Raw genomic sequence first — 12,546 nt, forward strand, 5'->3', positions numbered from 1 at the left:
TATCAACAAATTTTACACAGAAAAATGATTGATTTAATTGTTTAGAGTGTTGCACCATAACGCAAGAGTATGTGAACGCCTACTTTGGACGCCAAAGGTAAGTAACACAATATATGTTTTCGCAGTTCACTTTTTGGGATAAATTCTTTGAAGATAATTTTGCCAGAAACGCTTCTTTTTACAGCTATACATCATGAAGCAATTTACTGAATATTTCACGAATACTTCGCGGCCCAGGATTGCGTCCGTGAATCAAAGCATGTATTGGTCAGACCAATTTGAGTCGCGGACAGGGGAGTCCGGTGCAACTCAACTCTATGGCCTGGAAAAAAATTGAGTCGCGCCCTCCCTCTGGCCAATGGCCTTTTTTTATCCGTTCTATTTGGCCAACGCTCACACTTCAGTCCTGGCGATCCATCCAAAAAACTGTCCCCTTTAAATTGTAAAAATGGGTGGTGTTTTGACTGTTTTTCAAAATAATAGCGAATCAATGGTAACCAACATCTATTTCTAAGAGATCTCGTTTTCCATTTTGTACAGAAAAATGAAACAATTAAATTGTAATTTTATTGGTTGCTTTTACGCGTTTAAATGGGTCCAGCTTGTGGTCTGATTCGGTCTGGCCAATGGTCTGAACAACGGTCTGGCCTAAGGTCTTTTCAGTCTGGCCGATCGTGGCCAAAGTCTGTTTGGTCTGGTCAATATCTAATTTTGGGTATGGTCGATCTGACGCCCGCACTGTCCGCTACCCAAGTCGGGTTGTCCCATATTTGTCTTGGGTTAGGGACCTCATTTTGGGGGACAATATAACACAAACGCTGTTCATGAAAAATCTCTGTGAAAAGATTGGTATTCCAGTTAGACCACTATTTTAAGATCAACAGTTTGTCAAATTTGTCAAATTGTCTTGAGTCTGAGAGCTTTTCAGCGCTGAACCAGCAGATTTCAAGAGTAAAAACTTAATTCAGTTCTGAAACATTGTGTCCTCCGGAATATTTTAATTTTCTTTATGTTCAGTTTGTTTTTTCTTCAGTATGATTAAATTGAGGTCATAGAATTTGCCCAGACTAAATTTATCATGTATAGTATGAAAACTACTCATACCCCAAAATTATGTCTGAGCAAAATAAACGTCATACTATTTTAGCTTATAATTTGTAATTAATATAGTTGTTTACAACCTATTTATACTTAAGCTAGTTCGTAGGCATCAAACACAAAACCCATTTAGCTTAGTGGTTACGGCCTGCTACGCAAATTAAATGTTACAAGTACGAACGCAGAAGTTCAAATCGCATATTAGGCACAACTAGTTGGTGGGAGTTAAGCTGAACATACTATTTTTAATGAAGTAAATTTTACTCAAAAATCAGACTGGCCATTGTAATTTGTGACATGAACAGAATACTGGCCATCCTAAAAAACAGAGTGTCTCTAGACTGATTCAGCGCTGATTTACTCTGCCACAAAGTTTTACGAAGTTAGTCTATTTTGAAGTTAGTCTATCTTTCTCCGTTTTAGATCAATTATGGAGCAACAAGCAAGAGAGCACCTCCGATTGAAGGCTAGATGGAAAAGGTTGTCAAATTTACTATTACATTCACTGCAAAAAAGACAACATGAGAAAAAAATCTCATCAAAATGTCATTTTTCGCCAACAACAAGCACTGAAGTTCTTCATTCGCTTCCTTGATTAAAAGCTATACTATCGCAATCCGTTGATAGTAATTATTTGCAATTTTTACGATCAAAAAACAAGTAAAATTTTATTGAAAATACACCAGAAAAAGCTATGCTTCGAATGCAGGAGCTCGGACAAAATTCCGACATTTTTTAGTGCAGTCTTTGGGGAGTGTTCCTATAACCTCTGTACCAGGAGGCACGTGCCTCCTGGTACAACCTCCAACAACTTCCTCGATCTGGTAGACAATGGCCGCATTTATAACTAACTGCTCTCAAATGAAGTTGGTAGCAAGTATATTAGTCCTGTGATCTTTTGTATGCAATTTTTCGCAAGACATAATTTTCGTCTGACCCATTTGACTTTTTGTCCTCAAAAACGGGATAAACAGGTAGCGGTCGGAGGGCATTAAAATCTCTTAGAGCCATGAGCCTTACAATGCTGTAAGAATGTATTTCAGCAAAACTGTTTTGAGGAGACAATTTCTTTGTGTGAAGGGCAGTTTCATTATCTTTAAAGTTTGACCCCCCACGGTCCAACCCCCCCCCATCACCCCCCCCCCCCTCATCACCCCGCTCTCGCTTGTCAATAAAAACAAAAGCTTGCGACAACAACTATAATTGACAGGGTAGAAGAAACATTTTTAAACTTTCTGACATTTCAGAGCATCAATGGCACCTGCAGACCGTCTGAAAACTTCTACAATTGCTTACGATTTGAGGCGCCATTCGCTGGATTACCTAAACTCTGGAATTTATCCTGATACTTATGACTTACCCCAGTCTTCAGGAGGATCAAACATTGACGACGATCGAATGAGCAACCACAGTGTTGTTTCAGTGACTGTTTTAGACGACTAATTAACTTCTTTCTTTTATAGAGAGAATGTTGCAAATGGTAGAGCTAATCAGAGCTTAACTTATCAAGACATTTTGAAATTAACTGAAATTGAGTGACTGAAGTTCAGACATATGAAAAGACCTTAGCTGGACCAATGAAAAGACTGCAGTCATTATAGCCCACCCTAACCCCCCCCCCCCCCAAATTAAAACCGCGTCAATTAAAAGTCTTCTTCCCTTATAGGGTAGTCGGTCAACTCGGGGGCGGCAAGTCAACTCCTATGTACACAAAAACTCTGACAGAGGTCAAAATTTGAGAGAGTGTGAACGCGATCCAAGATTTTAAAATTATGTTCATACTTCAATATGGCAAAACCTGGGTGGTACTGCTGCACAGGTCTTTTATTGCCCAAACTTTTATCCTATATGGAATACAAACCCTATAGCATATCAGTCTCCCGGGTCGAGGACAAATCGGGAAAAAAATTGTAAGATAAGCGGTGAAAAGCTGTTTTTTTTTCAACGCAATTTCGTACATAATTTTGCAGTGAAATGCGGTGAATGCGGTGATTTTATGTAATTTCACCGCTACCAGCGGATAAATTTTTTTGCACCGCATTCACCACCTGATTTATAAAATTTCAACGCATTCATCGCTTATTTTACAAAGTTTTCCGCATTCACCGCTTTTTTTGCATATTTTTTGCGTTGAATGACGATGACCCTCGACCTAGGCTCTTGTCAGTATAGGGTGTAGTGAATAAACCCCATAATATCCATGCACTGTGCTGTTATGATTCTTATATGATTTTTGACTGATTACCAATATTAACAATATTTGGCTATTAAATGTTTGCTAATGATAAAATATCCAAATTTTCCTTCTTCTTTTCCTTCATTACAATTTCCAATTGAGTCCTCTCACCTGCCCAAATAGCAATTTTTTCTCAGATTTCACAGTTGAGAAAACAGCTAACGTCCGACATATATTAAGAATCATAATGTCTTCGTCAAACGCTTTCGGTTTTGGGTCACTAGTACCCGGGTCGAGATGTCAGCGCCGCTTCAGCTCATTTTTATGTAAGAAATCCGCTGAATACGCTGAAATAATTAGAATATGTAGAATGTCGTGATAGCCGAGAGGCAAGGTGTGTGATTCACACGCCATTGATTGAGAGTTCAATCCCCTGCCTCCGTGAAGCTGTCTGTGTGAAGATGAACTCTTATTTAACCATAGCTTCAGGTTGAGCATAGCCTGACCAATGTTGGCTGCAATAATGGGTACCACGTGAAAGTCTCAGAAGCAAAAAAAGTGGCCAAAGTCACCAAAAAAAGAGCAAAGCTGCTCATAAAAAGAACAGTCTGAAATGTGGGGAATAATAAAAAAAAGGGCAGCTGCGAACAGGGAACTGTAGGCCTAATGCTCTTCCGCTGCGATTACGCAGGAACCAAAATTATTATTATATATAAAGTTTTAAACTTCAGCGCAACTTCAACTTGTTTCCTACATAAATTCAGCTTATTTAGAGCATAATTCCTACATAAATTCAGCTTATTTTGAGCATATTTCCTACATACATATGAAAACCCTTTTCAGCGCCTTTCTTGTAAAGCTTCAGTGCATCACTCAAAAATTCAGCGGCTTTCAGCGCATTTCTTACACAGTTTCAGCGGATTTCAGCGTCTTATAATGTAGGTTTTTTGCCCCATAAATCTTTCGCTTATTTCGATATATTAATAATAATCATCGTTTTTTATGAACTGTGCTGGAAAACATCAAAACGCGCTGAACTTATTTAGGAAATACGCTGTTTTCCACCCATTTCTTGCATAATTTCAACGCATTTCTTGCCGCATTTTGTACAAAACGGTTCCTTCATATAATATCAAAATATATAAGACGGAAGTCACGAGGCAGTGGCACAGTCGATTAGGTAAGAAAAGAAAGAAAGAAAGAATTTATTTCTCCAGTACTAAATGAAATAACAACTTTCAAAAACGGTAACAGATATGCAAAAAAAGAAAGGATACTAACAATAGAGTCATGCTGGACTTTTAAGCTGGAGAGGGCAGACAACGAAGCCATCAGGCCTACACAAGATCTGCCCCACTGCGTAATACGTCTTCAAAGCAAAATGAAAAAAGACCTAGAGAAGAAAAGGGCTCTGTAAAAAAGTAGCAAAAGAAGTCACAAGTGTTTCTGATCATTAAAAAACGTCCAAAAACTTTTTGGTCCCACTGCCAAGGTCTGAGCACCACGAGGACGCTCACAAAAGCAAAGAGCTGTAGAAAAATCAAAACTTTAGAAAAATCGACAATTTTGTCTCCTATCGACCAAAAAATTTCTAAGTGTTTTTGGTATCATGGACCAAAAAAGGGCCATATCTCGAAAACTAAAAAAGCTACGAAGCTCATGTTTGGTATGGAAAATTAGAAGTTAAAAAAATCAGCTCCTGCCCCAGGCTGCCGTAGCAGCCCGGGACAGGAGCCCTCACGACCCCTTTTGTTTGAACACCAAGGTAACTAAATCTGAATTTCCATCAAATAATGCTTTCTAAATAAATGCACAAAATTTACAACCTCTGACGGAGTAAGCTCTGTAAGATTATTGGGCAATACTCCACTTCTCTCTAATGCATTAAAAAGAATAGTACCTCTATACTTGATGGAATTTTTTTCGATTTGCTTTTTACATAATGGCAGTTTCAACAGACGTAAATCAGCACTTCTGGTAATACGATCAGAACGTTCAAAAATACAAAACGAGTTGAGATACTCTTCACTGTGGTGACTGTTCAGAGAACGCAGAACAAATTTAAGTAGCTCATACAAGTACAATTCATAAACCGATAAAATTTGATGCTTTTCAAAAAGATCTGAGCACTGATCACGCTTTTTCCTGAAACAAATGAATTCTAGAATTTTTTTCTGCAGTGAAAAAATCCTGGACAGGGCAGAATGACTGCAGCATCCATACACAAGAAGTCCGTATTGAATAAGGGACTTGATATTCGAATTGTAGTATAATATCAAGTCTTTTCTGGGTACATAGTGACGTAACTTTGAAATGACTCCACACTGGGTGCTTAACCTTTTCAAAACAATTCCAATATGCGAATGAAAAGCCAGCTTGCAGTCCAGCATAACTCCCAGGTATTTACATGTAGCAGCAGCTTGCACATTAATATTTTCAATACAGAAGCTACCAACACTGGAAGCACGATGACCTATGTTTAAGCAAACTGTTTTATCCAGATTCAGTACTAGTTTGTTAGAAGTCAACCTTCTGCTAACCGACTCAAGGTCGGCTGAGATTTGTTCATAAGTCACATCGAGTGCGGATAGATTTGTGTCATCAGCAAAAAGAAAAACTTCTAACTTTTTACACACACTTGGTAGGTCATTTATGTATATCAAAAACGAAATAGGGCCTAAAACAGACCCTTGTGGAACGCCACAAGATATTTCTTTATATGTAGATGCAAAACCAGAAAATTCAACTCGTTGAGACCTGTTATGTAGATAGCTTTCAAACCATTTTAAGGCATTTCCTCCAATTCCATAGCAGGACAACTTCTTAATTAGGATGCTATGATCTAGAGTATCAAATGCTCTTTTAAGATCCAAGAAAAAGTTCACAGAAAATTTAGTTCTACCCTGCCTTATCCTCTCTGGCAGCTCTGCCAGAGCATCAACGCAACTATGCTTTTTTCGAAAACCAAATTGTTTATTAAAGAAGAGACTAAAAGATTCAAAATAATAGTAGACTCTATTAAACATGACTCGTTCAAAAACTTCACTCCATACAATTAAGAGAGATATAGGTCGCAAGTTATTCTCATCAAGCTTTGAACCGGACTTATGAAGTGGAATTACTTTCGCCTTGCGCAGAAGACTTGGAAAAAAGCCCTTCTTGAGTGACTCATTCACCAGCTCAGCCAGATACCCCGATGTAACAGGTGAAGTTGCTTTTACAATAAGGTTGCTCATGTTATCAACCCCCAGAAGATGATTTATTATCAAGCTGATGGATGATTGTTTCAATTTCCGCTGTATTTGTTGGATATAGATGCATAGAAAAGTTTTGATCACTTGGTAGTACTAATTCCACCTCCGGCAGGCAAGAGCGAACATTCTGTCCAATAGTACTAAAATACTCATTAAATTTCTCACAATTTCGCACCCTGAAGGACTTTTTTCCATTCTCGCGCAAGATGACATAGCTGGCAGAGACAAATCTTTAGTAGTTCGACCCTTGATATCATTTAACAACTTAAAAGTGCGCCTTGAGTCTCCGATACAGGAAGTAAATTTAGTCATATAATATGATTTTTTCGCTGTAGTGTAGGTTTTTTCAAACTTCAAGCGGTATTCACAGAACCGCGAACGCTTTTGAGGATCAAAAGGTGATAAGAATCAAACCGTAGAAGAGGGTTCGTGAAGAGTTTGACAATCAGCTGCAATTTTTTGAAAAATAAACGGATTTCAGCGCATGTCTTACAAAAGTTCAACGCATTTCAGAATATTTCCGCGCATTATTGTGTAAGAACTTGCGCTAATGTTTCTGAAACTTCAGCGCAATTCAGGGAATTTCTTATACAAGTTTTAGTAAATTTTTCAGCACTGATTTCAGGGTAATTATTTCTTTGCGCAAAATTAAGACGAACAAAGTCTTTTGCAAAGTAAGACGTCAACAAAGTATTCTAGCATTTCTGAATGGATAGAACCTTCAGTTCGAAAATAGGATTCATTTTCCCATAGTATCATGGGGGTAAAGGGACCAATAGTTTTCCCCATAAACAAGTCAACTTGGCATAAAAGTCCTTTCCTGTGCCAAATTTTCTCACGAGAATAGCTATGAGTAAAAACTAATCAGAAATGGGTGTAAATTGTGAATTCCACCTCCACTTCTTTAGATACACTCTTCTCTGGGCTATCGACCTGCAGACTTTCAGGTTTTGGTCAAACTTCCTTCAAATTGGATCTGAGAAAATACCTCACACTTCATTTTTTGTTAACTTGAACAAAGTCAGTGATTCCGCTCCTTTGCAATATCAATTTGAATTAATGGGATTACTAGAGGTCACACAAAAGCTGATCCATTCAATGATAAATAGTGTCCTGCATTTTCACCCCTATTTATTTATCCTCCCGGTTCGAGAAAACTTCCAAAATTTATATAAGAAATGCGCTGAAAAACGCTCAATTTTCAAAAAATTCAGCGCAAAAACCTTACATAATAATGCGCTGATATGCGCTGAAAAGTGCTGAAACTTTGTAAGAAATGCGCTGAAATCCGCTGAAATATCAAAAATTTCAGCTCTATTCTTTCGTTCCGAGGCTTGAACCCCGCTCATTATGTCTCATCTATAAATTAATTCACTGAAATATTGAGAACTGAATTGCTTCCCCTTTAATTCGAATTTATAATAATAAAACGTTTGATATGAAAAGCGCTGAAATTATGTAAGAAATGTGCTGAAAAATGTGCTGAAAGTTGTGTAAGAAATGAGATGAAAATGCACTGAAATTATGTAAGAAATGCGCTGAAGGTTCGCTGAAACTTTAAAGTTTCAGCGACATCTCGAAATTTCAGCGCATTTCATGATTTCATGAATCATGTCTTACATGATTTCAGCGCATTTAGCGCATTTCTTACAAAAAGATGCGCTGAAATTGCGCTGACATCTCGACCCGGGCCCCTATCATATCGCCCCGATTTATTCACTCCTCTATCATTTAAATCCACTGTGACTCAACTCTTCTATCGCTTCACCCAATTTTATTCTTATATATAAATTTAGGAATATTAATTTAGTAAAAAAAAATCATTTGGGAATGCCTCCCGGGTCTTAATTTGAACCCATCACGACCGAACATGGAATCAAGTTATCCTCTTAATTGCAAAAATTTATCCTAAATTTTTTCAAATTAGAACCAATGCAATCATAAATCGAAACAAATTGAATTAAAATACATGCTTAAGCTATCAAGCTCAACGTAGAGTTGAGAATTTTTCGTCGAGACGATTAAGCAACAGGTAAACGACAGAAAAAAAATCCAATAACAGTTAAATTACTGCTCAAGTTATCGGACCAAACAGAATACAGTCACATCTAATTTACTGCTCGAGAAATTCACGTGATCACATTCACGTTAATTTGCCCAAATTGCACAGGAGAACTCTAACATTACTGTTAGTTTTCTCACTTTACTGATTTCGTTGACTACTCACTAGAAACGTGGTTAGAGCCAAATGGCTGGATAGTTTGACAGCGTTGCGAGGAACCTGAAAAAACTAACGCAATAATAGCCAAGAGAGTTTATCTTTATTGTCATAGGCAAATTTTAGTTTCGCTCTTATTTTCCTGTCCTTGAGGTTTTTTTCCAGTTTTTCTTCTACGCAAGCTCAGCTCCAATATCAGTGTAAAATGCAAGCAATGTACTCTCCAAAAATTTTTGATTAGTGAATAATTTGCTCAAGATTGAGTAGAACACAGGCAATCAGATTTTATTCAAAAAAAATTTCACAAATATGGCTCTTTTGTATATTATACAAAAACTTTCTCAACCACTCAACTATGTCAAATAGTGTATATTCAGCAGCCGAACAAATGCTACGCTTGCAGCAGCATAATTATTTCTTTTTACTAAAATTTCATCTAGGATCTTAGGGGGTTTTTCTGAGTTTCCATTGAACAAACTTATGATTTGAAATCGAAAATGAGAATGTTATATGATTTTATAACGTTGCTGTGAAATCCTTATCTGGTGCAAGTTGAAAACAGCACCTGAAGACACCATAGTTTGAACGGCATGACTGTTTTGTAAGACATCATAGGAAAAATTAAAAAAAAAACAAAAAAGACCAAAAATGTGTTATCAGAATGTTGGTTTGGTCACATCTCCAACCACTAGTTTGGAGCTCGAGTTATGAAAAGAACGTCTTGTGTCGTTACTAGGTGTTAAAACGTTGTGCTCCACAAACACTCCGCATGAATTTTTTTTGCATCTTGAATCAACCTTACTTAGACGTTGTCGTAGACCTCAAGCTTAGACTAAAAAGTTCGATTTTGACTTTGGCTCGATATTATGTTTTCGATAATATGTTTTCTTTAGCTTTGGATTGACATTAAACAAGGACCTCCTTGGGTGGCTATAGAGATTAATAACCGTCCTGGACACCAAACTACAATTTTTTTAGTTACTAATTATATACTGTTTCCAAATTGTATGTTGAGTACAAAGTATATATAGGTGTGGTGGCGCATGCAGATTAAAAGTATGGGTAGTTGGAAGGAACGAACCCAAGCCATAAGGAATTCTATGGAAAGACACAACTTAGTTTATGAAAAAAACTTTGGCTCGACTTATTAAAAATTATAGTTGACTTTATCAGCGTCCTCGCTTACGTAATTAAGGTCAAAATTTATCCATTAAACATTTTTCGAGGGGCAAAATTTGGCTTCACGGCTTCGACAGCGTCTTCTAGCAAGTTTTAATTGAATTTTTGTTTGTTGTCTCTATTTGTTGTTCTTTTGGTAACCGCACGAAAAATTTAATAAAGACAGATTCTGATGTCTTCCTATAGTTGCTTTTGTGATCATCACGGAGTTGGATGTTTTCAATTGCTAACTAATTCTTTTCATTAACTTGAAATTAATTGTTTTTAAGAACGTGAGGCAATTTTTTAACTTTGAAAATTTTTTGCTTGTTTTTTTGTCTAATTGTTAAATCTTGTCGAGTTAAGTAAGAGGTGTTTTGTTTAGCTTCAGTTGTATTTAACCTTGTTTATAAGATTTTTTAAAGAAAACGGATATAAAGTTTTCGATGTAATTAATGTTTGTTGTTATTGTTGTTTAATAGCCGCGAAGCGATAGTGTTTATTATTGGGGACTTCGTGTTTTTACAATTCAAAGAATTTGAATTGTATTGGGGCGCTCTTTTTTTAAGATCTGTTCACTCATTTTCATGATTTTTGAAGTCAAATTGGAGTAGTGATTTTGGTCACGCCGAAACAGGAAGTGAAGCGAAAAAGCGAGCGGTTTTGCCGCGTGAATTTTTTTCGCTCCAAATTTAAAGTAGTGAGAAAACGGTGTTTGAACAAAAATTCGCTTTCTCGCTAGTGGTTTTTTGTTCACATGCGGCAATTTGACTTTGATTTTTACTGTTTTTTCGTTTTTTTGGATCGGATTTTTTTCTCAATGGTTTTACCAATCCATTCATAGTCAGTTCTAGGTCTAGTTTTCTGTTTAGTCAATGAAAATTCTTTGAATTGTACGTCAGGACTTGTCCTGCTATGTTTTTTAATTCGTCGTCTACATTGCTGATTTTAACGACCTGACTCCTTGGAATCGACTTTTTCAATGACTTCAGTGACTGCTACTGCTTTGCAGTTAAAATTTGTGTGCGTGACGTCAATTCTGCTTTTAGGTCAGTTGCATCACTTACCTCACTAAAAAAAGACTTCTGAACTCACTTATGGAATTTTATTTCTACGAAGCTTTACTAGTTAAATATCAATTGTGTATGCCCTACTTCTTGAGTATTAGTCTGAGTTTTTGATTTCCAAAATCAATTTTGAAAAAGCACTTTTAGGGCTCTGCCTTATTGATCGTTTGTGTCATAAAATTAACAGTCCGATCCCAAAAAGTTTAGTGGTCTATTAAAGGCCTGGTGGTTGATCTGTCTTTCTTATTTTTTTAGTTGGAGGTCACAAGCGTCTACCGTGGCTATTTTCCGGCAATCTGCGGCTATGTATCCAAACTGTATGTTGAGCACAAAATCTATGTAGGTGTGGTGGCGCATGAGGACTAAAAGCGTGGGTAGTTGGAAGGAACAAACCCAAGTCATAAGGAATTCTTTGGAAAGACACAATTTTGTTTATGAAAAAAACTTTGGCTCGACTTATAAAAAAAAATAAAGTTGACTTTATCAGCGTCTTCGACTACGTAATTAAGGTCAAAATTTGTCCATTCGCCACTTAGAAAAATCTTTTGTTTACATTATTATATGATAGGATTCCTCCATAGTTATTGCGATTAAATTCTCATTGCTTATTTCCAGCACTTCAATCTATATTTAACCCCATTTTGCAAATTTAATAATATACTTGCGTATGTTTTGCAAACCTGAACAAAAAACAAAATATGTCTGAAACTGCTTGTAAATAACCTGATAATTTAGTTTTAATTTGACGGACATTTTGTGGCAAAAAAAGGTTGCGTTTGAAAAAAGATTGAAAAATTTTAATTATTTTGATTTAATTAAAATTTTTGAGCATAAAACTTTGTGAGTGTTGAAAAAACCAATTTACCAAACAATAGCCATCTCAAGATTGATCCTAGATAGTTGTCTCTTGTATATGACCCACTGAACAGGTTGGAAACCTTCCTGAAAAATAAGACAAATAATTGATGTTTCGATCCAGTTCTGTTTTGAATAACTAGTTTTAACTTTAGCATATATTGCAAAAATGTTTTTGTCAATCGAAGGAAGTTGTTATTAATTGATCAAGAAAAAAACCCACCGAACGTAGCCCAGATATTAGAATCTACGGTGCAAAAAAGTTTTGGCTTCTTCAGCGAGGAGAAACGGGCTTTTTGTCTGAAAAAGGAGGTTTAAACTATTGCTCTGAAAAAATTATAACAGCAAGATAGCTGAATAGCAATAAACGGTTTTTGAAATTTTACGAATCACAATTTCTCACGGAATTAAATAGTCTTAAACTTTGTCAGTCTAAAGTTGTCCAATTCCGTATCATAATAACATAATAAATTAGCGCTGAATCATAGTGTTTCCTAGTCTGTATTTTTCCTTTGAACATAATCTGATTATGCCACTCTTTTTATGAAAAAGGTACTATCGCAAAACAAAAAAGTAGATCTCTGAAAATATTATGATCAGTTAACGTACTTGAAATCAATCCTTTCCTATGAACACACACACGCGCACACACACACACGCACTTACACACACACACACACACACACACACACACACAAACACACACACACACACACACAC

At 36.5% G+C, this 12,546-nt stretch overlaps 1 protein-coding gene across 1 annotated transcript; it reads left to right on the forward strand.

Moving 5' to 3' along the window:
• Positions 1-45: 45 nt before the first annotated feature.
• On the forward strand, positions 46-2,708 carry LOC142355510 (uncharacterized; the record flags this gene model as incomplete). Its single annotated transcript, XM_075407643.1, has 3 exons — positions 46-97; positions 1,522-1,578; positions 2,346-2,708. Coding segments are annotated over 3 exons (305 nt in total), but the record flags the coding sequence as incomplete, so codon positions are not given.
• Between the last annotated feature and the right edge of the window lie 9,838 nt (positions 2,709-12,546).

The sequence above is a fragment of the Convolutriloba macropyga genome, unplaced genomic scaffold (genome assembly GCF_964194025.1).
Source record: "Convolutriloba macropyga unplaced genomic scaffold, txConMacr16.3 SCAFFOLD_5813, whole genome shotgun sequence".
Classification (NCBI taxonomy): Eukaryota; Metazoa; Xenacoelomorpha; order Acoela; family Convolutidae; genus Convolutriloba; species Convolutriloba macropyga.